The 22659-nt window shown below is 54.2% G+C and overlaps 2 protein-coding genes across 6 annotated transcripts; one reads left to right on the plus strand and one right to left on the minus strand.

Moving 5' to 3' along the window:
• The first annotated feature begins 177 nt into the window (after window positions 1-177).
• GLI1 (GLI family zinc finger 1) lies at window positions 178-10699 on the plus strand. 3 transcript variants are annotated; one of them, XM_068560358.1, is made up of 13 exons: window positions 178-288; window positions 2867-3098; window positions 3523-3670; window positions 3921-4013; window positions 4279-4474; window positions 4732-4876; window positions 5229-5318; window positions 5409-5546; window positions 5860-6009; window positions 6630-6794; window positions 7306-7536; window positions 8073-8340; window positions 8762-10699. In XM_068560358.1, exons 3-13 carry the CDS (start codon window positions 3571-3573, stop codon window positions 10504-10506), a joined length of 3321 nt encoding a protein of 1106 aa, XP_068416459.1. In that variant the 5' UTR covers window positions 178-288; window positions 2867-3098; window positions 3523-3570; the 3' UTR covers window positions 10507-10699. The 3 variants fall into 3 exon arrangements, with proteins under 3 accessions (XP_068416459.1, XP_068416458.1, XP_068416460.1); XM_068560357.1 differs by having other exon boundaries at window positions 3544-3670; XM_068560359.1 differs by having other exon boundaries at window positions 3544-3670; window positions 7309-7536.
• Window positions 10700-10849: 150 nt separating this feature from the next.
• Window positions 10850-17756, minus strand: ARHGAP9 (Rho GTPase activating protein 9). 3 transcript variants are annotated; one of them, XM_068561011.1, is made up of 17 exons: window positions 17435-17756; window positions 16937-17160; window positions 15744-15968; window positions 15443-15556; window positions 15140-15244; window positions 14848-14909; window positions 14629-14719; window positions 14322-14417; window positions 14081-14179; window positions 13711-13852; window positions 13501-13608; window positions 13056-13154; window positions 12808-12885; window positions 12607-12660; window positions 12229-12363; window positions 11767-11872; window positions 10850-11130 (listed from the first exon to the last, which is right to left on the minus strand). In XM_068561011.1, the coding sequence occupies exons 1-17, from the start codon at window positions 17754-17756 to the stop codon at window positions 10959-10961; spliced, it is 2232 nt and encodes a 743-aa protein (XP_068417112.1). In that variant the 3' UTR covers window positions 10850-10958. The 3 variants fall into 3 exon arrangements, with proteins under 3 accessions (XP_068417112.1, XP_068417113.1, XP_068417114.1); XM_068561012.1 differs by lacking the exons at window positions 16937-17160; window positions 17435-17756 and adding an exon at window positions 16247-16309; XM_068561013.1 differs by lacking the exons at window positions 16937-17160; window positions 17435-17756 and adding an exon at window positions 16072-16118.
• Between the last annotated feature and the right edge of the window lie 4903 nt (window positions 17757-22659).

Genomic DNA, 22659 nt, shown 5'->3' on the forward strand with positions numbered 1-22659 from the left:
AATAGGAGGGAGGTGAGGGGCGAGCGGGAAGAGCGGCGGCGCGCCAGCGGCTAGAGCGAGAAAAAGTTTTTGCAAAAGGGAAAAAAAAGTTTGCGCTTCTCGCGGGTGGTCCCGGCTCGCGGCCCGGCGGGCTGGGCCGGCGGGAGGGCTGGGGGCCAGGTTGGGGGGTGGGGGTGGCCCTGAGGCTGCGCTGCTGTAGCCCTGTCCGCCCCCCCCTCCCCACCGCACACCCCCCAGCCCAGACTCCAGCCCTGGACCGCGCATCCCGAGCCCTGCGCCCAGACGGAGGTGAGAAGTGGGGCAGGAGGGGGACCACCTGGGAGCGGTGGGGGAAGGGACCTGAGGGGATGCTCTACTTGCGAGGGACTCTGCCCAGCCAAGGCGGGAGACCTAGGGCATAGAGGCAAAATAAGAGTGGGAGAGCCTGGGACAAGATATTAGAAAGTTTGGAGAATTTTTCAAATGTATCTCCCTTTCTCTGTATTTTTTCCCCTTCTTCTGACAGTCTGTGTGTCTCTGTCTCAGGCAACCGTGGATCTCTTTGTTTGTCTCCGCCTCTCCCACATGTTAGGAACATCTCACTTTAATGAGGTTGGGATGAAGAGGTTGGAAGGACGGCTAGCTGGAGGTCTGCGTGGTAGAGAGGGAACTCCAGGTGTGATTGTGAGCGCAGGGCAGGAAGACATCAGTGTTTCTGAAAGGAGGGAACAGCTACGGAGAGACTCCTAGATAGGGTGTGTGAGGTGACAAAACCACTGGGGGGCGGCTGGGCTTAAAACTCTGACCTGCCTTGTGACAGATGTGCTTGCTGGTGCATGTATTTTGGGGAAAAAGAATTGTCTTCTGGAGTAGGAAGGGGGCTGGTGGAGTCAGTCTCTAGTTTAGGCCCTAGGAAGACTCCCCAAGGAATTTGGACTCCTGGGTCCCAATGGCAGTGGGCAGGGTGCTAAGGAGGAGCTGAGAAGACCTTGTCTTGACCCTCTGACCTCAGGACCACCAGGGCAGCTGGGGCCAGCCACAGGGAGACCCCTACTGGGATGGGGCGGGACCACTGGCCACAGCCTGCCTGTGCATCCCCGTTGGCCCCCCTCCCAAATGGGAGCTGGGGACCGAGGCCCCTCCTCTGGCTCAGACCACCCTGCCTGCCCTTGCTCCCCGCTCTGAAGCCTCTTTCAGGCCCCATGACCCCGAAACAATCCGTCCTGGGCAGCTAGCTTTGGGGACAGGATTAGGGAAAGGGGATCCCATAGATACTGGGGACTGAAGGTTTTAGGGCGCTGGAGAACTGGGGTCTTCATACGATAGGTCTTTACGGTCCAGTAGAGGGAGAACGCAGCGCAGTTTCCCGGGGGGGAGTTGTAAGGGCCGGAATAAGGGTGGGTTTTCCTTGGGGGGCGGGGTCCAGAGACACCCCCCCCCATTATCTCCCAGGCATCCCCTGCCAGGCGGCACAGACCCCGCCCTTGACGTCACTAGGGGGTTCCCGGGGGTCTGGAGGGGTTAACCCTTGGGAAGCCAGCTGGGATACCCAGTAACCTAAGGTGTCCTGGCCCCTCCCCCTCCCCAGACACACCTTATTTTATTTACCCTAGTCACTTTCTCTCCCTGTAGTTTCTGGATTCTTCTTTCTCACCCCACCAAGGGGACTCCCACTCTCCAACAGTGCCCCCCCACCCCGCCCCGGGCGCCAATGCCAGCTCTCTGGATGCACTGAGGGGAGGAGGGAAGAATGTGTCCCGCCTCTCAGTCCACCCTCCCTCCACTCCGCTGCGGCTCGCTCGACTGGGCTCCCGGGGCGGGCGGGGGAAGCGGAGCCGTCTGCAGCCAGAGCCTGCGGCGGCGACTTGGGTGGGCCGAGGAGGCACGGGGGCGGGGAAGGCGGGACGGGGAGAAGGGGGGCGGGGCCGACTCCTGGGAGTTGGGGAGCGGGGGTGCGAGGGGGGACTCCGGAAAATTAGGAGACACAGAGGATGATTCAGGGCTCCAGCAAGGGAACCCTGGAGCTCCCTGCCCCATCCTGCGCTCTCATCCACACCCCAGAAAAACTTAATTTTCTGAAGCTGGAAAAGTTGGCGAAATCTTCCTTTCACTAATGTGAAGGGGAGACGTGGGTGGGCTGTGGCACGCGTGGGTGAGGAGGGATGTCGCCCAATTTCCATCTCGGCCTCCCCTATGGCTGGGCACTGGGGCAGGAAGATGACTGAGTAGGCATGTTTGGGGGAGTCTCTTTAGTTTTGGGGGGTCGTTAGCTAGCCCCCGCCTCCTTCCCCTGGGTGAGTCATAGAGGAAAGAGGCGGGAGAAGTGTCCCCCCATCCAGCTGCCAGGCAGCTGTGCCCCCCCCCCCGAAGTAGTGCCAAGGTCGAGTTGGGAGGTCTTGGTTGCAGGATCCGGATCTCCGCTGGTAAAGGAGGAGTTAGGAAGAGTAAAGCCCAGGCTGCGGGGCTCGGGCTGGGTCATGGGGTCCGGGTTCCGCTCCCCATCTTACCCCGCCCTCACCCTAAATCCCAGCATCCTGGGATCACCCACCGCGCCGGCCGGCCCGCTCCCTGTCGCTCTCCACCCTACCCCGCCCCACCCCACCCTCAGTCCCGGGAGACCGGAAAACCCGGGGTGGAGTAAAAACTGGAGTTTGAGGAGAAGAGCGGACAGCGGCACCCTCTTCTCCCTCACTACTCCTCTCTAATGGATGACTTGTGTGTGTTTGTGTGTGTGTGTGTCTGTCTGTGTCTGTGTCTGTGTCTTCTCCCAAAGCTTTCCCTCACAGCCCCTTTCCTGTTCCCCCAAAACAGACCAAAAGAGTTAGGCGGACGCCCAGATTCAAACCACCCCTGAATAACACCAGCTTCCATCCTTTGTACCCAACAGACCCTGGAGGCTCTCCTCAGAAACTTTATCCCCTTCCACACAGTTTGCTGCCTTAGAGAGGAAAGGACAGATCATCTGGGCTCCCTCCTGGTCCCGTCAGCCTCTCTGGGCTGTGGCGAGGGCTCCCTCTGCTGGACACTGGAGAGGTTGTAGACGGGCTGTCACTAGGCAGCGAGCAACAAATGAAGAAAGGGAGAGGGGCTCAGGCTGAGCAGCCAGCCCAGTGCCTGAGGTCAGTCACTCCTCCTCCTGAGTTCCCCCATCCCACCCCTCAAAGCTGGCCCATGGTCAGAACAAGATGAAACAGAGGGCCCATGGTATAAAATCACCTAAAGCTCACAGGCACAATTAGTCCACAACACTCCCCCTACACACACACGCACACACACATACATACACACACACACACACACACACACACACACACATACCCACACACACCCCACCCAGGCAAAGTTCCCACCCGGTTCCCACAAAGATCCCCAAGATTGCCTCTACCTCTATGGGACTTCTCTCCTTACCCTCCCCTGGCCGAGGGAAGCTCATTTCAACTTGATTTCCCATGGCAGATGTCTTGGAGGTGCTCTGCCCAGGGTTCGGCACCTGAGTTAGTTATCTGACCTTCCATATTTCTCTCCTGCCTTTATAACTTGCAGATCTCCCTTCCCCTCCTGCAGTGTCCCCACACTCTCCTCTGAGACACCATGTTCAACTCGATGACCCCACCGCCAGTCAGTAGCTATGGCGAGCCCTGCTGTCTCCGGCCCCTCCCCAGTCAGGGGGCCCCCAGCATGGGGACAGAAGGTCAGTGTGTACACCAATCCCCGGACCTTGAGGACTGGCAGATCTCTCACCCGGTCCCAGGGATCCCTCATCTATCTCCGGCCCCATGCCAGTTTCCCATATACAAAAAGATCTGAGGCCCCATGTCATTGGAAGACGGGATCTTCCAATGGGGCTTGGAATATGGGATCAGGCCTCACCTGGGGTTTCAAGGTGAGACCTTATGTGTCCTCCATTCCCAACCCCCATTCCAGCTGTACCTCTTTTCTAGGACTGCCTGGCCTGCCCTTCTGCCACCAGGCCACCCTCATGTCCGGCCCCCACAGTTACGGGCCAGCCAGAGAGACCAGCAGCTGCACGGAGGGTGAGGCTTCGGGCAACATCTCTTTCCTTTCTGCCTCTTTGGGACTTGTCCTGAGGGAGAAAGTTGGAGGGCAGGGCATCTACTTTGGAAGAGGAAATGCTTGGAGATGGGATCAAGGAATCAGAGCATGATCAGGAGGTCACAGATGGGGTCAACAGGGCAGAGTCTGGTGTCATTTCTTTTGGCTGAGAGTCAGGACCCATGGGCTGCATGCATGGGGGACATGCTCCTTTACCGTATCTATCTCCCCTGTTTCCTGCCCCAGCCCCACTGTTTCCTCCTCCCCGGAGTGCAGTCAAATTGACCAAGAAGCGGGCTCTCTCCATCTCACCTCTGTCAGACGCCAGCCTGGACCTGCAGACAGTTATCCGCACCTCACCCAGCTCCCTCGTGGCCTTCATCAACTCACGCTGTGCATCTCCGGGGGGCTCCTATGGTCACCTCTCCATCGGCACCATGAGGTGCAGACAGCCTCGGGCTAAGAGGCCCCTAAAGGCCCTACCAAACCCCATTAAAAGCCTCAAGCCCTCCAAACCACCTGACCCTATTTGAATCCTTATCACTTCAAAGGCGTGGAAGCCCTCCTCAGTACTTCCCTGGGACTGCCTCAACCACTTCCCATACCGTCTTCCAGAAACCCTCCAAAGAGCTCAAGAACTCCTGAGGCTTTCTGAGATGATAGTCCTAAGTAACTGCCTCTCCTCCTCCTCCTCCTCAGCCCATCTCTGGGATTCTCACCCCAGATGAATCACCAAAAAGGGACCTCGCCTTCCTTCGGGGTCCAGCCCTGTGGTCCCCATGACCCCACCCAGGGTGGGATGATGCCACATCCTCAGTCCCGGGGACCCCTCTCAACTTGCCAGGTGAGAGTCCTCATATTGTCACCTGATTTCCCTCAGTTCAGGGTGGGTGGGTGGTAGACTTTTTAGGGGAAAGGTGAATGAAGAACAGAGGACGTAAAAGTTTTCAGTGCCAGAAAAATTAAGGGGTATGGGTGCCGGGGTTCACTTCTTGGGGTTGAATCAGTCTCTTCCAAATGAGATCCCACCTTTCGCCCATCCCATTCACCAGTGCAGTCTAAGGAGGAAGTCTCTTCCCAACCCAGGGGTTCCCGCTGCTTGGGTGGGGGCAGTCAGGGCAGGAAGACCTGGCTGGGCTCTCTCTTCGTCCTGCTCACTTCTCCCTTCACCATCCTCACCTCTGCCCTTGGGGAAGCTGAAGTCTGAGCTGGATGCGCTGCTTAGCAAGTGCCCGGAGGAGCCCTTGGAAGGTGATATGTGCAGCCCCAACTCCACGGGCACACAGGTAAGGGGGAGCGGGGAGCTTTACCTCTGCAACCTGAGTGAAACAAAAGCTGTCACCCAGGTGACACTAGGATTTTCTCTCCTACCCTAGGATCCCCTGCTGGGGATGCTGGATGGGCGGGAAGACCTGGAGAGAGAGGAGAAGCCTGAGCACGATTCTGTGTATGAGACTGACTGCCGCTGGGACGGCTGCAGTCAGGAGTTCGACTCCCAGGAGCAGCTGGTGCATGTGAGCCGCAGGGGGTAACAGGGATGCTGGCTGGAGCCTGTAGGACATTCTGGGTGGGACATGGTGGAATCAGGCTAAGGGCAGGAGGTCAGAGGTTGGGTGCCCAGTGGGTAGGCAGAAATTCAGGAGGTGTAACTTTGTTTTAGAAACTTGGAAGAACAGAGCTGTGGGCTGTGATGTTCCTCCTGCCTCTTCTTCCCCCATGATGGGAAGCCATGGAGGGATATGGTGGGGTGGGGAGGTCCAGGGAAGGTCTGTTGTGGATCTCAGGGGCATAGGAAACCTCAGAGAACCTCTGCATCTTCTCCCTCAGCACATCAACAGCGAGCACATCCACGGAGAGCGGAAGGAGTTTGTGTGCCATTGGGGGGGCTGCTCCAGGGAGCTGAGGCCCTTCAAAGCCCAGTACATGCTGGTGGTGCACATGCGCAGACACACAGGCGAGAAGCCACATAAGTGCACGGTGAGGCACCCCCTCCCCAAGCTCAGGGTTCCTTTCTAAATCGGGGCTCCCCACCAAGGCAGGGCCCAATCTGACTTTTGCCTTCATAGGTCCCTTCCTCCATAAACAAATATTCAAAAATTGTATTTTATGACTAGGTTGGTATGAAGATGAACATATTGATATCATATATTAGAACACTTTCTTGGACCTAAAAGCTAATTTTTCCCCTTGTTTTTAAAAGAAATTAAAACATTTTTGTGGGCCCCTAGAAGTACAGTGGGCCGTAGGCACCGGGCCTGCAACTCTGCCTAATGGGGAAGCCCTGCACTGAGGACACACACTCCCCGGATGACCCCTCCTAAGACAGTCTGGGCTCCTCGTGCAGGAGACGTGCCCTGGTTTGACCAGGGGCTGCTCGCTGCCTCAGCTCCATGTCCCTGCAGGCCGAGTGCCTCCAGCTACTTCTGTTCCCCCAGCTCTTGCCTGCCCTTGTCCCTGAATTTTGGGAATTCTGAAGCCCCAGTGCTCTCCCATCTTGAGTTATATTCTCTGATGTATGTCCCTTTTGAGATTCAGGGTTCCACTAACCTCCATGTCCTTCTGTCTGAGAGCAATCCTTTGACCCCCATGTCCCCTAGTTTGAGGGGTGCCGGAAGTCATACTCACGCCTGGAAAATCTGAAGACACACCTGCGGTCACACACGGGTGAGAAGCCATACATGTGTGAACACGAGGGCTGCAGTAAAGCCTTCAGCAATGCCAGTGACCGAGCCAAGCACCAGAATCGGACCCACTCCAATGAGGTGAATGCCCCACTCAAGAGACCCTCCCCACTTAAAGAAGCCACCTACTGGGGAGGTTCCCCCATAAGAAATCCCTTAGCCCAGCACCCACTCCACAGAGGTGAGTTCCCCCTACCCCCGACCCATATAATTCACCTGAAGAAGGTCTTTCTGAAACCAAGAATTTCCACTTACCACCCCTCCCCCTACCTCTAACCAGCCAAAGGGCTAAACTAAAATAGACCCATTCTAACTAAAAGAGACCCCTGGTCCCTTCAACCCCTGAATTTATGAGGCCTCACAGACCTGGGTTCACCCCCTCATCTTTCCCAGGCCTGGGCTGTCAGTTTTCCTAATCTTCCCCTTGATCCTTTCATCCTTTACTCCAAGGGCCCTACTCTCCTTATTTCCTTGGGTGCTATGCATTCCTCCCTGACCCCCCTCATCCTCACTTACCACCACTTTTTCCCATTTCTTTTGCATTCTCCCGCTTTGATCCTTTTGCCTGCTGTCTTCACTCTCCATTCAACAGAAGCCCTATGTGTGTAAGCTCCCTGGCTGCACCAAACGTTACACAGATCCCAGCTCGCTCCGGAAACATGTCAAGACAGTGCATGGCCCTGACGCCCACGTGACCAAGCGGCACCGAGGAGATGGCCCCCTGCCCCGGGCACCGGCTCTTTCCACAGTGGAGCCCAAGAGGGAGCGGGACGGAGGCCCCATCAGGGAGGAGAGCAGACTGACTGTGCCAGAGGGTGCCATGGTGAGGCAACCCCCTGCCTCCATACCCCCGCCTGCCCTGCCGACATCTTTCTAGTCCCCTCCCAACTGGTCCGTCGCCTCCTGTGCAAATCTCTCTTCTGTGGCCGGTCCCCCAGTGTCTTATCCAAGTTTTGCTCCTTGGGCTACCTCAAACCTAGGGATTTTAGTGTAATTAATTATTTAATGGGTTCAACAAACTCATATATAGGAATTAGTATATTATTTTAGGCCTTGTGCCTGTATAATTTCACATACTCCTCACAACAACTTCACGAGAAAGGAACTTACTCTCCCCATTTTCAGATAAGGAAACACAGGCATAGAGAAATTGTTCAAGGTCATAGAGCCCAAATTTGAGTCAAGGTAGTCTAGGCTCTTCTCATCACCTTTTCTCCAGTTTGCCCTTGTCTTTCACTTGCTCAGCCCTCTCTATACCCTTAAGCAGTCACTGGGACACAGGCTTTAGCCACTCACCAAGTTCAGGGAACTGTGGGGAAGGGGGATGGGTGCCACCCTTAGCCCTCATCTTCCCCACAGAAGCCACAGCCAAGCCCTGGGGCCCAGTCGTCCTGCAGCAGTGACCACTCCCCAGCAGGCAGCGCAGCCAATACAGACAGTGGTGTGGAAATGACTGGAAATGCAGGGGGCAGCACCGAGGACCTGTCCAGCTTGGACGAGGGGCCTTGCATTGCTGGCACTGGTCTGTCTACTCTTCGCCGCCTTGAGAACCTTAGGCTGGACCAGCTACACCAATTCCGACCGATAGGGCCCCGGGGCCTCAAACTGCCCAGCTTGACCCACACCGGTGAGAGATGGGTGTTGGGGGTGGTTGCTAGGCTGGGATCTGGACCTTCTCTGGGGTTGGAAGGAGGACGTCACCCTTCAGGGCTGCTATACAGCTCCTTTGTACAATTAGAAAAACGTCCTCCTTCCTCAGGACGCTTTCCTTCCATCTATCAGAAAATTGTTGCGATATACAAAGTCTACGATGCAAATGCTGTCCCCTAGGATTGTGCAGTGTACAACCTGTAGGACTGTTCACAGCGACCCTGAATCCCTGGTGACCCAGAAGCAGAAAGGGCATGGGTGAAGGAGGAGACAAAACTGAGTGGTTAGAGTTAAGGAGCCTTCCTTGGGATTCTAGGACAAGGCTGTCCCTTGGGGGAGGCAGGGTGAGATTCAGGGGGCTCCCTGGCCACCCTGCCTTTTCTACCTATCACTTGCAGGCACTCCTGGGTCTCGCCGTCTGGGCCCCCCAGTATCTCTTGACCGCCGCAGCAGCAGCTCCAGCAGCGTCAGCTCAGCCTATACTGTCAGCCGCCGCTCCTCCCTGGCTTCCCCTTTCCCCCCTGGTTCACCACCAGAGAACGGGGCATGCTCTCTGCCTGGCCTCACGCCTGCCCAGCACTACCTGCTCCGGGCAAGATATGCTTCAGCCAGGGGAGGTGGTACCCCACCCACTGCAGCACCCAGCCTGGATCGGATGGGGGGTCTTCCTGCACCTCCCTGGAGAAGCCGAGCCGAGTATCCAGGATACAACCCCAATGTAGGGGTCACCCGGAGGGCCAGTGACCCAGCCCGGTCTGCTGACCGCCCTGCCCCAGCCAGAGTCCAGCGGTTCAAGAGCTTGGGTTGTGTCTACACACCCCCCACAGTGGCAGGAGGAGGACGGAACTTTGATCCCCAACTCCCAACCTCTGTCTACTCACCACAGCCCCCCAGCATCACTGAGAATGTCGCCATGGATACCAGAGGGCTACGGGAGGAGCCAGAGGTTGGGACCTCCGTGATGGGCAGTGGTCCGAACCCCTATATGGACTTCCCGCCTGCTGATACTCTGGGATATGGGGGACCTGAGGGGGCAGCAGCTGAGCCTTATGGAGCCAGAGGTCCAGGCTCCCTGCCTCTTGGGCCTGGTCCACCTACCAACTACGGCCCCAACCCCTGTCCCCAGCAGGTCTCCTATCCTGAACCCACCCCAGAAACATGGGGTGAGTTCCCTTCCCACTCTGGGCTGTACCCAGGCCCCAAGCCTCCAGCTGGAACCTACGGCCAGTGTCCTCGTCTTGAACATTATGGACAAGTGCAGGTGAAGCCGGAACAGGGGTGTCCAGTGGGTTCTGACTCCACAGGACTGGCACCCTGCCTCAATGCCCACCCCAGTGAGGGGCCTCCACGCTCACAGCCTCTATTCTCCCACTACCCCCAGCCTCCCCCTCCCCAGTATCCCCAGTCAGGCAACTATACCCAGCCACCTCCTGATTATCTTCCTTCAGAACCCAGGCCCAGCCTGGATTTTGAGTCCCCTACTCATTCTACAGGACAGCTCAAGGCACAGCTTGTGTGTAATTATGTCCAGTCTCAACAGGAGCTGCTGTGGGAGGGAGGGGGCAGGGGAGATCCCCCAGTCCAGGACCCTCTCTACCAGAGTCCCAAGTTTCTGGGGGGTTCCCAGGTTAGCCTGAGCTCTGCCAAGGCACAAGTGGCCACATATGGACCTGGCTTTGCACCTAACTTGCCCAATCACAAGTCAGGCTCCTATCCTACCCCTTCACCATGCCATGAAAATTTTGCAGTAGGGGCAAACAAGGCTTCCCATAGGGCAGCAGCACCACCCCGACTTCTGCCTCCACTACCCACTTGCTATGGGCCCCTCAAGGCAGGGGGCACCAACCCTAGCTGTGGCCATCCTGAGGTGGGCAGGCTGGGAGGGGGCCCAGCCTTGTACCCTCCTCCTGAAGGGCAGGTGTGTAACCCTCTGGACTCTCTTGATCTCGACAACACTCAGCTGGACTTTGTGGCTATTCTGGATGAGCCCCAGGGGCTGAGTCCTCCCCCCTCCCATGATCAGAGGGACAGCTCTGAACATACCCCACCTCCTGCTGGGACCCCCAACATGGCTGTGGGCAACATGAGTGTCTTATTGGGATCCCTGCCTGGGGAGACACAGTTCCTCAACTCTAGTGCTTAAGGAGTGCGGAATCACAGTTCCACATTTCCTAAGGGGTTTCCATCCCCACAAGAAGTCAGGAGGAGGAGCCATAGCCCCCTGGAATACCCCAGGGATGGGATGTATGGGCTGGGGCTGTACACAGTCTAACTATATTTCGGGAGGAATTTGATAATGACACTGTTTCCTGATAATAAAGGAACTGCATCAGAAAGAGCCCTACTTTATATGTTATTATCTTGGGGGAGGGGTGATGACAGGGAACTAGAGAAGCAGGGGTTAATCCATCCACCTCCCTCTTTAGAGAAGCTTCCTCACCCTTTCCCAACCCCTCAGGTCAGACTCACAAAGATGGAGACAGTCATCTGGGAGACACAGGATTTAAAGGGATATCCTCAAAGCAGAACAACCCCCACCAAAGGCTATCCAAAAGAGATCACCGGAAACACATTTTCTCTTCTTCCTTGCCCCAGTCAGCGGAAGAGGCTGGTGAAGTCGGTGAGCATCAGCTGGACGAGCTGCCCAGGGTAAAGGGCATGGGCTGCTGGGTCAGATGTCTCCTGCTCCGGTCGAAACAGGGTTGGTCCAAACACAATTCCCAGGTTGTGGGAGGTCATGCGGTTCTTGTCTGAGTGTGCTATCACCCTGTGGGCAAAGGCCGAGAGACAGGGCCATAGGGCAGCAGCCGTGCCACTGCAAATAAATCTAACCCTTCAGAGGTTTGAGGAAGAGTTCACTTTGGGATCCCTCCATGCGGTGGCTGAAGAAAATCAAGGAGAGAGCCTCCAGGGGGACGGAGATGAGACCAATGGAGAAGTCTTCAGGATACAACTTGAAGATACAACCTAGGATACACCCACCTCTTCCCAACTTCAGAGACTGCCCCTAGAGTCCTCTCTGCTCACAATTTGGGAGGCTTTAATTCAAATGGCTATGCTCTCTCTCAGAGGTCACTGCCCAGGCCCAACTCCACCAAATAAGTCATCCCTACTGTCCCAGTGAAAGACAAAGAAGCAGAGGGAAGGGAGAGGGTGAGATTTTCCTTATTTCTCTCGCAACATCCCTGGGCTTGTCTTGGTCCCCAGTTCCCCATTTGATGCTGACTGAGCAAAAAGGCCTTGACTCTGGTAATATGTGCTCCGCACAGAGGTTGCTTATTTCCTCCATCACCCGCTAAACTTAGGTGTTTCCCTACCTTCACCCCATCTGAACACAGAGTCCCAGCTGCAGGCCCCATCCCACCCTCTCCCAACATGAACAAAGATGTTCAGTCTTCCTGACCTGCATAAATGCTCCAGGAGGTACTGTAGAGTGTCATGGTTGGGCTTCGGCATTGAGCTTATTAATTCTTGTATTTGAGAGAGGCGCTGTTCTGATTCAGAGAGTGCTAGAGAGAGAGTGATGGGAAGGGCATGGGAGTGAGGTTAGGGAAGGTGCTAGGGCAGGGTGGGTAAACTCACTACTCTTTCCCATGCTCGGTGAAGACATCATTAATCTATCACAGCTTTCTTTTTCGCTGAGCCCAACTGCAACCTTAGAATTCTTTTAAACTCAGCCCTCTAAACACTCACCAAAAAAACAACTGGAGTTGGCACATTAGTTGCAAGTTATTTTCCATCTCTGTGCTCAGGATGGGACAGAAGAGTATAAGGGAACCTCTACTCTATTCTTTATCACTCATGCTCCCCCCCACTTCCCCTCCACCCCATATCAAGGGTATTGCCCAAAGCTCCCATCCTTTACCAAGGGCAGCACGAAAATGAGGCAGCAGCAGTGGAGGCACCAGAGGCTGAGGTAGCTCCCTGAGAAAAAGCTTCAGGGCTCCAGTGATCACATGAATGTCATCCCACTCAGCACTGTCCAAATCTAATCGGCCTTCTGGAAGGAGAAGGAGGTACAGAGGGGCTCAGGGCTCAGAAATGGCCAGAGGGACCAAGAAACTGAGAGATCAGGAGTTTGGGAAAAGATTCAGTTAAGGCAGACCACAGGAATGCCTAGGGGGTCCACAGTGGGGCAAGACGGCACAGATCAGGATGGGGACAACCCCCCAGAAGCAGGACACGGGGAGCAGGGATGATGTGGGTGACTGTTAAGGGTCTGAGGGGCCCTTCATGTAAGTACCTTGTCCTGGCTGTTCTGGGAACACGTACCTCCCATCGGAGGTGATTGCCCGCTCTGCAACATGTATAAGAAGAGATCAAGCGCTAAGACATGTAGCTCCAGACAGAAGACGTCCCTTTTCTTCCAGCTCCCTCACTCAGAACCACCTGTGATTCTGATACATGAAGTTCTTAGTACCACACCTGCCCACAGCCACCTCACCTCTGTCCACCAAGAAGCGAAGTTTCTGGACCACTGCCAAGTTTCCGCTCACCCGGTAAATGCCATCCACATTTAGACCTAGGAGATAAGGCAGGGAGCAGATAAGGATTCTTGCTCTAAAGTGTGTGCTGGTGATGGATCTGAGGGTAGAGTGAAAAAGGGCAGAAGGAAGACTAGGATGGGGGAGGTGGGGAGTTCTGGGCCTTGGCCTGTTAGAAGGGGAGATTCTGGGGTCTCTGGGAAGTGACCTCTCTTATCCACAGCAGCAACGCAGAGACGCACAAAGCTGGGCACGGTGTCCCCTTCCCGCTGGCACAGTGATTCCAACTGGCAGCCGAACACCTGGTCTGGGGAGGCACAGAGTGAGGTGGGGAGCCAGTGACAGTGTCACCCATAAAAGCTCTTTCTAGCACGAGTCTTCACCCCAAAGTTGGGCTGGCTCTACTGCCTGCCTGTTCCAGGTCTGGGCAAGGAAGTACACCCCCTCCCCCCAACAATCAGCTGCAGGGGGGAAAAGCAGTGGTCTCAGAAGACCGCTGATCCAGTTTGGGAAGCTCTACTCTGAGCCTCGCTGAAGTTTTCTCATCCATGAAATGGGCTGATGCCGAGATCCGGAATGTAAATAAAAGTGCTTGCAAAAACACTAAAGCAGGCACGAAGGAGAAGGGCCTTAGGTGGCCCAGCCCATCTCACCTCGGAGCAGACCCCGCTCCTGCAGGGTTTGCAAGGGCGGTCTCTTTGCGATAAGCCGCTTTAGTTTGTTTCGTACCCGGTTCTGCTCAGCTCCTTCCGGACACCGACCTGCGGAAGCAAGTGCAATCTGAGCATGAGAGCAGCCGCGGCTGTGGCTCCGAGGAGCGGGGAAAAGCCCCCAGACCCCGCCCACCAGGCCTGCCCCTTAACTGGAGCTCCAGCGGCCGCTGATCCGCAGCAGTGGCTTGGACACCGGCTCGGACTCCTCTTCTTCGTCCTCCCCCGCGCTCAGTTCCCCCAGCTCCGCAGGTCCCGAACCGGACAGACGCAGCTCCAGGGGGTTCTCTCGATCCTAGATCGGCACAACAAGATGGGCCGAATCAGAGGTTGGAAGAGAGCTCGGAGAGAAATCTGCACCCCCCTTGCCGGCTGCTGGGGTGCCACACATCCCAGGCCCACCCCAGGGCTCTACATGCCACCTTGTCCCTCACCACCCCACATCCTACAGTTCCTTCTCCACTCCTTCTGCCCGCCCGAGCCTCTCCCGGGTCACTGTCCCGCCACCTCCCACCCATCTCACCAGGCGCTCGATGACGGCCCGCAGTGCGCGGTGCCAGGCGCGTAGCTCGGCCTCGTGGTCTGACTGCAGCAGGAACTCGTGGCCAGGGACCGTGCGGATCTGAGGGGCCCGCGGGGAAAGGGCTTGGGTCAGCGGGAAGGAGCATAAAGAGCAGGGAGGCCCAGCGGGAGACCCGTGAGGGAAACGGGGGGCGCACCCTCGGGTCGGGTGGGGCTTCGGGGATGAGCGGGAGAGCGCTCACGTGTAGGACGTTGCGGCGGCTGGACAGCTGGCGGCCGTGGGCCAGGGCGGCCCCGCGCAGGTCCACGCTGCTTTCAGGTCGGCTACCCGCTGGTCCCTGGCAATTCGGGGAGAAACTGAGGCCACGGCGCTGTTCCCCTCACGGCCTCCCTCTCACCCGCTGGACTGCGAGGACACCGGAGGCTGCGCTCCTTCCTCTCGACATGCCCTCCCCCTCCCCTCCCCCCCTCCCCCCGGTAGGCCTGAGGCCGGTAGAAGTTGTGCCAGAACCCCTCCTGCCCCCCGCTGCTCCCCTCCCTCACACTCACCCAGACGGTGCAGGGGGCGGTCGGCGGTGGCTCTCGGTAGAACACCAGGCTGTTACCCGCTAGTACCACCCAAGATGGGCCCCAGTTCTTCCTGCAGGGGCGGCGGGGGGCAGTGATAATAGTGCAGAGGTCATTTACATTCGCGTGGGGAGGGCCCAACACTTGGCGCTCCCCGAGGAATCCGACAGTCCCCGCCCCTGCTGTGTTCCCAGTTCTCACCGGAGCTTGCGGCCGCCCTGGGCGATCTTGGTCATATTGAGCATGCCCGACCTTTCCACCTCCTGGCAAGAGGAAGGAAAGATATCAATAAGTCACCCAGAGCCCCCCACAGTCACCATGGCTTTCCCCAGGGGATCTCCCAGGAGTGAGGTCCTTTAAAGTTGAGCGGGCGGTGCTCGGTAAGAGAGGATACCCAGACAACGCTCAGAAAGAGGAAGACCTTTCTGAAGGAGCAAGAACTGGGGGCTGGGCGGGGAGGAGCTTGGCGTTCACAAGGAAACGGGAGACTTACATGGGGGTCGTCCAGGACCTGCGGCAGGGGCCGAGGGGACTGCAGAGCTGAAGGCTGGTCTGAGGGGTCAAGCTGGGAGGCGCGTCTGCAGAGGGAGGGTGAACCCTGGGGGAGGGGATTGGAGAAACAGGTGGAGGAAACTTTAACTTTGGAGTCCCTGGCTGTAGGGGGAAGAGGGGTGCGGATGTGGGGGTGTGAGTCAGGGGGTGTGGTGGGGTACTGAAGAAGAATGTCTTGCATAAAAGAGAAAGTCTAAAACGATGGCTTTTCCTGCATGTGATCAGGAGGAGGGAGGGATCTCACCTGGGAGTCGAAAGGTCCTGGCGTCCCTGTGCCAGATTCTGAGTCCTTTGCCTGAGGTTGCAGGACACCGTTGTCCCTATTCATGGTCTGTGGCCCCTCCATGGAGCCAGGGTTCTGGGGGGAGGGAAAGGCAAAACTACATCCAGATGCCACCTCAATCGGCTCTCAACACCCTTCTTAACAATTTTTTGATTTGTCTGATCTTCTGAGAGCCCCAGTGAGAAAACATACTACTTTGGGGATCAGTAGGGGAAAGGAGGAGATTGAAGGGACAAGGGACAAGCAGGAGGGAAGGTCTCACCATCTCTCGGGTGCGAGTGTGGCGTGGAGGCTTCCAGGATTTGCAGCCAGTCAGCGAATTTATGTAGAAGCAGCGTCCAGAGTTGGGGTCCAAGTGCTGCTCCCAGGCGTCCAGCCTCTGCAGCGGGGGACGTGCAGGGCTTGTGGGTGGGGACCGGGGACAGCGGCGAAGGTCCACCAGGTTGCAGTACACAGGGGGCTCTGACATGAAGGTCTGGGGTCTTGCCTGCAAGGAAAGGGGGAAGAAAGAGGTAGTTATTCTACCTGTGGCCCTCCCCGATCTTCTCTCTCCTAACCATCTCCTCCTCTCTCCCCCACCATTTTCTCACCACCACCTCCTGGCTGGGGTGACCCAGGTACTGAGGAAGAAACCCTAGTCTCCTGCAGCTGGTTTTTTTCTGGTTTTTTTTTTTTTTTTTGACTCCCTCCCTCACAGTCTTTGCTTTTCTCCTCACTTCCTGTTGCCAACTTCCCTCCTCCCCCACCCCACCCCCACCAGAGGACCTCAGGAAAGGGGAACAGGCTTTCCGTGTGCGTGGAGGGAGGGGGCGAGAGGAGCGTCCCACCCTCACATCCTCCAGAGTAAAAGGAGACAGAGAGGGGTCAGCGGAGTGACTCCTGCTAGCGGAGTGTGAGAGAGGAGGGGCCATTTTTCACCCACTAGTAAGTAAGAGAGAGGGGAGGGGCTGAATCTTCAGGAAGATCAAGGGAGTTCCATCTTTAGAGGAAACTCGCTGGTGACCTGAGCTAGCAAGACAGGACACAGCAAAAAACCCTGCCCTGGGCCGGGAGTCAAGAGGTTGAGAGAGAAAAGCAAAGTTAAGCTGGCCTTTCAGTCCCTCTATCATTTTCCAGGTTCCATGTACCCTCAGGATCTTTGCTACTTGCTGTCCCTCAGCTAGAATTCCTTCTCATCTCTTCATTTGTTTCAGGGCTGTCTCTCCTTATTCAGATTCAACTAAATGTCATTTCCTCAGAGATGCATTCCTAGACCACTTCATTCATCCTCCACAACATTTAGCTTCTTTGTAGCGCTTATTAGTACCAAGGGCTATCTTATTTATGTGTTCATCACCCCCATGGGAATCCCTTGAGGGCAGAGATTCTGTCTGTCCTGTTTGCTAATGTGCCTAGAACTAAGCCCAGCAGTAAATGTCTGTTGACTGACTGCTCAGAAGAAGCACTATGACTCACCATGTTCACATCGGCCTCTGTCAGCAAGTCTTCCTGGGAAAGGGATCTTCTACTTGGTCCTTCCTGGAAGTTCTTCAGGAGGCTGGGCCTCAAGTTGGTAACACTGATACTTCTACACATTTTAGGGGGAAGAGGAGGAGGCTGCTCAGATGTAGCCTGGGCGCTGCCTGGGGCTTCCTGACTCAGGTGCGTCTCCTCCAGGGAGCCAGGAAATAACTTTGGCCCTGGAAACAGAAAAATGGGAAGAGTTGGGGGCAGGGTCCCCCCATGGGTCTTGGCTGGGTCCCTGATCTTGGGGGCTCACAGGGAAGACAAGAGCAGGTAGAAAATTACATGAGATCTAGAAGGCTTGAGACTAGGAAGGAGAGGCGATAGGGACACCATGGTGGGGATGAGGGGTAGGAGTAGAGGATTAGCAACAGCTTCGGGGAAGGGGATCTTTCCAATAATTCCCAGAAGCCAGGGAGGTAGGAAGGTGATGGGGGAGGACTTACTCACCAGGAGTCCGGAGGGATTGGCTGGGGGTGATGGTTGTTGGGCTCTGGGAAGGGCTGAATTCCTCTGTCATGTAGGCAGCTGGGATGAAGATGGGCCGAGAGGTGGGGGGTGCTCCCAGGCGCCTTACCAACCACCAGTCTGAGTTGGTCTTTTGAAGCAGTAGGAACCTGTCCCCTTCAGCCAGAGACACCTGCCGGCCATCTGCCCCAGTGTAAGTGAAGGCATACAGGGCACGGAGCTGGGATCCCTGAGAAGGGCTACGGGGCCCCAGCCCTAGGTTTCCCTGGGTACTTGGCCACCACCAGCTTGATAGCATTGTCATCGGTACTGTCACCTATGGGAAAAAGGGGTGAGGGAGATCCAGAAAAGGACAGGAGTGGCTGCTTGCAGGCAGAGAGACATGGTTCTAAGAGCAGTGTGGGGTAGAAGAGAAGACTAGAAAGCCTGGGGTAAGAGTAGGGGGTAAGGCAGAGAGCCTGAGTGGGGGTCAGTAACAGGTTTTGGGGGCTGAGAAGTCCTGGCTGATGTGACTAATGAGGAAGTATGTAAGTAAGGTGAGAGAGGATGTGGTCAGCAGGGCTTCGAGACCAGCAAGGCAGGAAATCAGAGGAGGGGGTCTAGCTGGGTGATTTTCCTCTAAGTACCTTCTGGGGCCAATCAGAAGATCCAGGGACAAGAGGAGCTGGTCCTGGGTGGTGGTGGGACTCTTGAGCTGGACACAAGAAGATGAGGAGAAAGAATCAGGTCTGAGACAGAACACAGGCAAAGAGACAGGAGTTAATGAATGACAAAGATACAAAAATGTGTGACACTTTATTAAATTTACACAAGCACCAATGTTTCTATTGCCAATCACCTCAGACCTAAAACTGCGTGCTTCCTGTGCAGATTCAGAAAAACATAAAGACAGAGAAACAGAGAGCCAGAGAGAGAAATACTAAGACCAAACTGGAGAGAAAGAGAAAGTGGCTGGGAGAAACACAGAGGGGTTCAGAGTTTGAGGAAGAGGTGAAAATACCATCCTCTCAATTTAGGATGTATTTTGGGGAGCTGAGCAGCCTTGATATGATCCTCTGTACATAAGCCTCTTGGGTGGGACCATACTTTAGTGTGTGGGTTCATTCATTCATGCTCTTAACAAGGATTGGCTGAGCACCTCCTGTGTGAAAAGAACAGTGTCAGCTACTGGAGATAAGAGAGGGGAAGGAGATAGACATAGCCCTTGCCCTCTTGAAGCTTAAAGACAGATCTTAACTGATGACATAATAAATTTATTAATTACAATTGAATCAGGGACTATGGACAAGTAGTACAGGATGCTTTGACAGCTTATGGGGGTGAACGGGGGACTAATGTTAGCTTCTCCCTGGTGGAAGGTGGGAACTGACCTCCGCTGTCAGTTGCCAGAGCTTTAAACCCCACACCTGTGCTTCCTCCTTACCTGACCACGCCTCTTTTCCCCTTCTCTCAGTTTCTCCACTGCAAGATGTGAGGATTTCTGTCTGGCTTTGGAGATGTGGGGTAGGGAGTGCCCCACCCCCTTGATGACATCAGAGAGCCAGCTCTCCTCCCCTGACACGTGATTTGAGTCCTGGGCTGCCAGTATTGGGATTCTGTCTCAGTGATGTCTTCCTCAGTTTGCTCTGTTTTCAACTTGTGGAGAACCTTACCTCTCAACTCTCCCTTCCCACTTCCAAAATAGTGACCAACTTTATTCATTTATCCATTCGTCTGGTGGTTGTTAAGTGCTCAAATCTCATCCTCTTCTGCCTTCTCTGCCATCTCTCCTGCACTTTATCCTTTTCCTCTTTATTGGCTCCTTACCATTAGCTTTTAAACATATCCAAGTATCTCCCATCTTTAGACAAACTTCCCTTTACTGTACTCTCCAGTTGCCACCCTATCTCTGCCTTCCTTCTTACAGTCAAACTTCTTGAGAAAGTTGCCTACACATGGGGGTCTCCATTTCCTCTCCCCTCACTCCCTCACCTTTGCAAGCTCACTCCTCATAGGGTCACCCCTAACTCTGCAGTCCTTATGTTGCTTGACATCTCAGCAACAGCCAACACAGTTGACCTTTTCAGCAGTTCCTTCTCTGTTGCATAAGGAAGGACTTTGCTTGCTTCTTAAACCCCAGAAGTCTGTCTAAGATCCTGTACCCTTTGCATTCTATACACCATAGGTGATCTTATTCTCTCCCCAGCTCAAATGACCTCCATACGTTGCTGGCACCATATCTCTGGTCCAGATCTTTCTCTGGGGCTCCAGTCTAATCCATTGTCCACTTAAAAAATCCACTTGGGTTTTTCACAGGTAACACAAACATAGTATGTTCTGAACTGAACTTGTCAGCTTCCCCCCCAAATCTGTTTCTCTTCTAGTACAACTATTAAGTTAAATATACTTATTTATTTATTTTTGGCTGCATTGGGTCTTCGTTGCAGTGCACAGGCTTCTCATTGCAGTGGCTTCTCTTTGTGCGGAGCACGGGCTCTAGGCTCGCAGGCTCAGTAGTTCTGGCTCGCAGGCTCTAGAGCGCAGGCTCAGTAGTTGTGGCACACGGGCTTAGTTGCTCCGCAGCATGTGAGATCTTCCTGGACCAGGGCTCAGACCTGTGTCCCCTGCATTGGCAGATAGATTCTTAACCACTGTGCCACCAGGGAAGTCCCTATTTATTTATTTTCTTTTTTGGCTGCACCATGCTGCTTGAGGGATCTCAATTCCCCAACCAGGGACTGAACCCGGGCCATGGCAGTGAAAGCCCGGAATCCTAAAACCTAGGCCACCAGGGAACTCCCAAGTTAAATTTAAATTTATAAATATTTATTGAATGCTTACTACCATACGTGCCAGGGCAAGAACCGTGTGCTAGGCATTGTCAATTAAGATGCCCTCTCTTGGGGACTTCCCTGGCCCTGGCCATCCAGTGGTTAGGACTCAGCTCTTCCACTGCAGGGGGCATGGGTTCCATCCCTGGTTGGGGAGCTAAGATTTCGCATTTTTTGGCGCGGCCAAAAAAAAAAAAAAAAAAGATGCCCTCTCATAACAATTAAAATACAGTGTGATAATCACTATGATAGGGGAAATACTATCATCTGTTGGAGCACATAGAGGATGTACCCAATTGCCCATGCCAGAAACCTGGCAGCCAACCTTAATTTCTCGTTTCCTCACCACTCACATTTAATTGATTACTAAATCTTTCCAACCTGTCTACTTCCTTTAATCCCTACAACTACCGCCCTTTTTAGCCCAGATAATATGACCTTTGAACTAGTCTCCTTGCATATAGTTCTACTCCTCTCCAGTCCATTCCTGGCACAGCAGCCAGAGTGATGCTTCTAAAACATAAAAATGGCCTGCCACTCCCCTGACTTAACCATTCAAAGGCTTCCCATTTTCCTCAGAGTAAAGTCCAAATTTTACAGTGTGGTTTACAGAGACTTTCTCCTTTTAGCCTAGTGTTTTCACACTCCCCACCACAAACTCCATACTCCAGCCACACACTAATTCCTCACATTCCTAAAGAGCATTGAGGTCTCTGGTCCTTTGCATAAGTTGTTTCCTCTGCCTGAAACACTTCCTCTCCCCTCTCCTACCAACCTCCACCAGGCTAACTCTTACTCATCAGCTAGATCTCCGTTGAAAGGTCATTTGCACAAGAAGGCCTCTCTTAACCCCTTAGAGTCAGGTAGGGGCCCTAACTAGGAGACCCTACAGCAGACTTTACATTCCCACATTATAACTTTCATGACACTTTAAAGGTTATTTGACTTTCTGACTTCCCAGGAAGTCTGTGAGCTCCGCTAAGGCAGAAGCCTGTATCTATTTTGTGAATAATCGTATCTTCAATGCATTGTATAGCACAAAGTAACCTCTCTGTACCTCAGTTTCCTCATCTGAAAAATGAGAATGAGAGAAGCTACCTCACAGTTTGTTTGTAATTTAAAAAATAACAACCATTCTCTTATAACCCACAATTTTATGGGGCAGAGACTTGGGTAGGGCTCAGCTGGGTGATTCTTCTGTCCCATGTGGTATCGACTAGGGTCACTTGGTGGTATTCAGCAGGCAGATAGATGGGTTGGTCTGGAGAGCTTCACTCACATATCTGACACCTTGGTGAAGATGACTGGAATGCTGGGATCAGCTGGTGCTGTCAGCCAGAATGTCAACACGACACCTCTCCTACATGGTAATCTCAGGGTAGTAAGACTTCTCACATGGCAGCTCAGGGCTATCAGAGTGTTACAAGAAGCCTGGGCAGAAGCTGCAAGGCTTCTTTTTTTTTCTTTATAAATTGATTTATTTATTTTTGGCTGCATTGGGTCTTCGTTGCTGTGTGAGGGCTTTCTCTAGCTGTGGCGAGCGGGGCCTACTCGAGCGGGGGCTACTCTTCGTTGCGGTGCATGGGCTTCTCATTGTGGTGGCTTGTCTTGTTGCGGAGCACGGGCTCTAGGCGAGTGGGCTTCAGTAGTTGTGGCACACGGGCTCAGTAGTTGTAGCTTGCGGGCTCTAGAGCGCAGGCTCAGTAGTTGTGGCGCACGGGCTTAGTTGCTCTGCAGCATGTGGGATCTTCCTGGACCAGGGCTCGAACCCGTGACCCCTGCATTGGCAGGCGGATTGTTAACCACTGCGCTACCAGGGAAGTCCCTATAAGGCTTCTTATGGCTTAGGTTCAAAAGGCCCACCACAACCACCATAGAGTTTTTTGAGAATTAAAAATTTTTTTATTTTTGTTTTTTTGTTAGTTCTTTTTGAGAAATATATATATATTTATATATATGTATAAAAAACAGTGCCAAACTCATAAGTACGATTAGGTATTAATTAATCTTAAAGGTATACAAAGATGATTAAGAAGGGTCCCTTTCTCAATTACTGATACGTGCTTCCTTGAATAACGTATACGTATTGACAAACTCTTAGCCTTCTTACTCCGCCTCAACTTACCTTTTTCCTTTACATGCTCCCTTCCCTTTAATGAGGTTGCCTGGCTGCATATGCGCTTCAGAATGGTATTAAATCAATATTTAATAGTCACATTCTTTTTTGTTAATAGGATACGTACCCTAATTTTCATTGTGTCCCTAACGTAAGTTTATCATAACTCTCAACTCTAAAACTCTGATTCTTATGAACTCGAATCGGGAGTCAGCCATTGCGAGTAGCCGCTGTATAACATCGCTACTTCAGCAAGATGACTGAGGGCCTCTGTTTCCGTC

Source organism: Eschrichtius robustus, chromosome 13 (assembly GCF_028021215.1).
Source record: "Eschrichtius robustus isolate mEscRob2 chromosome 13, mEscRob2.pri, whole genome shotgun sequence".
Classification (NCBI taxonomy): domain Eukaryota; kingdom Metazoa; phylum Chordata; class Mammalia; order Artiodactyla; family Eschrichtiidae; genus Eschrichtius; species Eschrichtius robustus.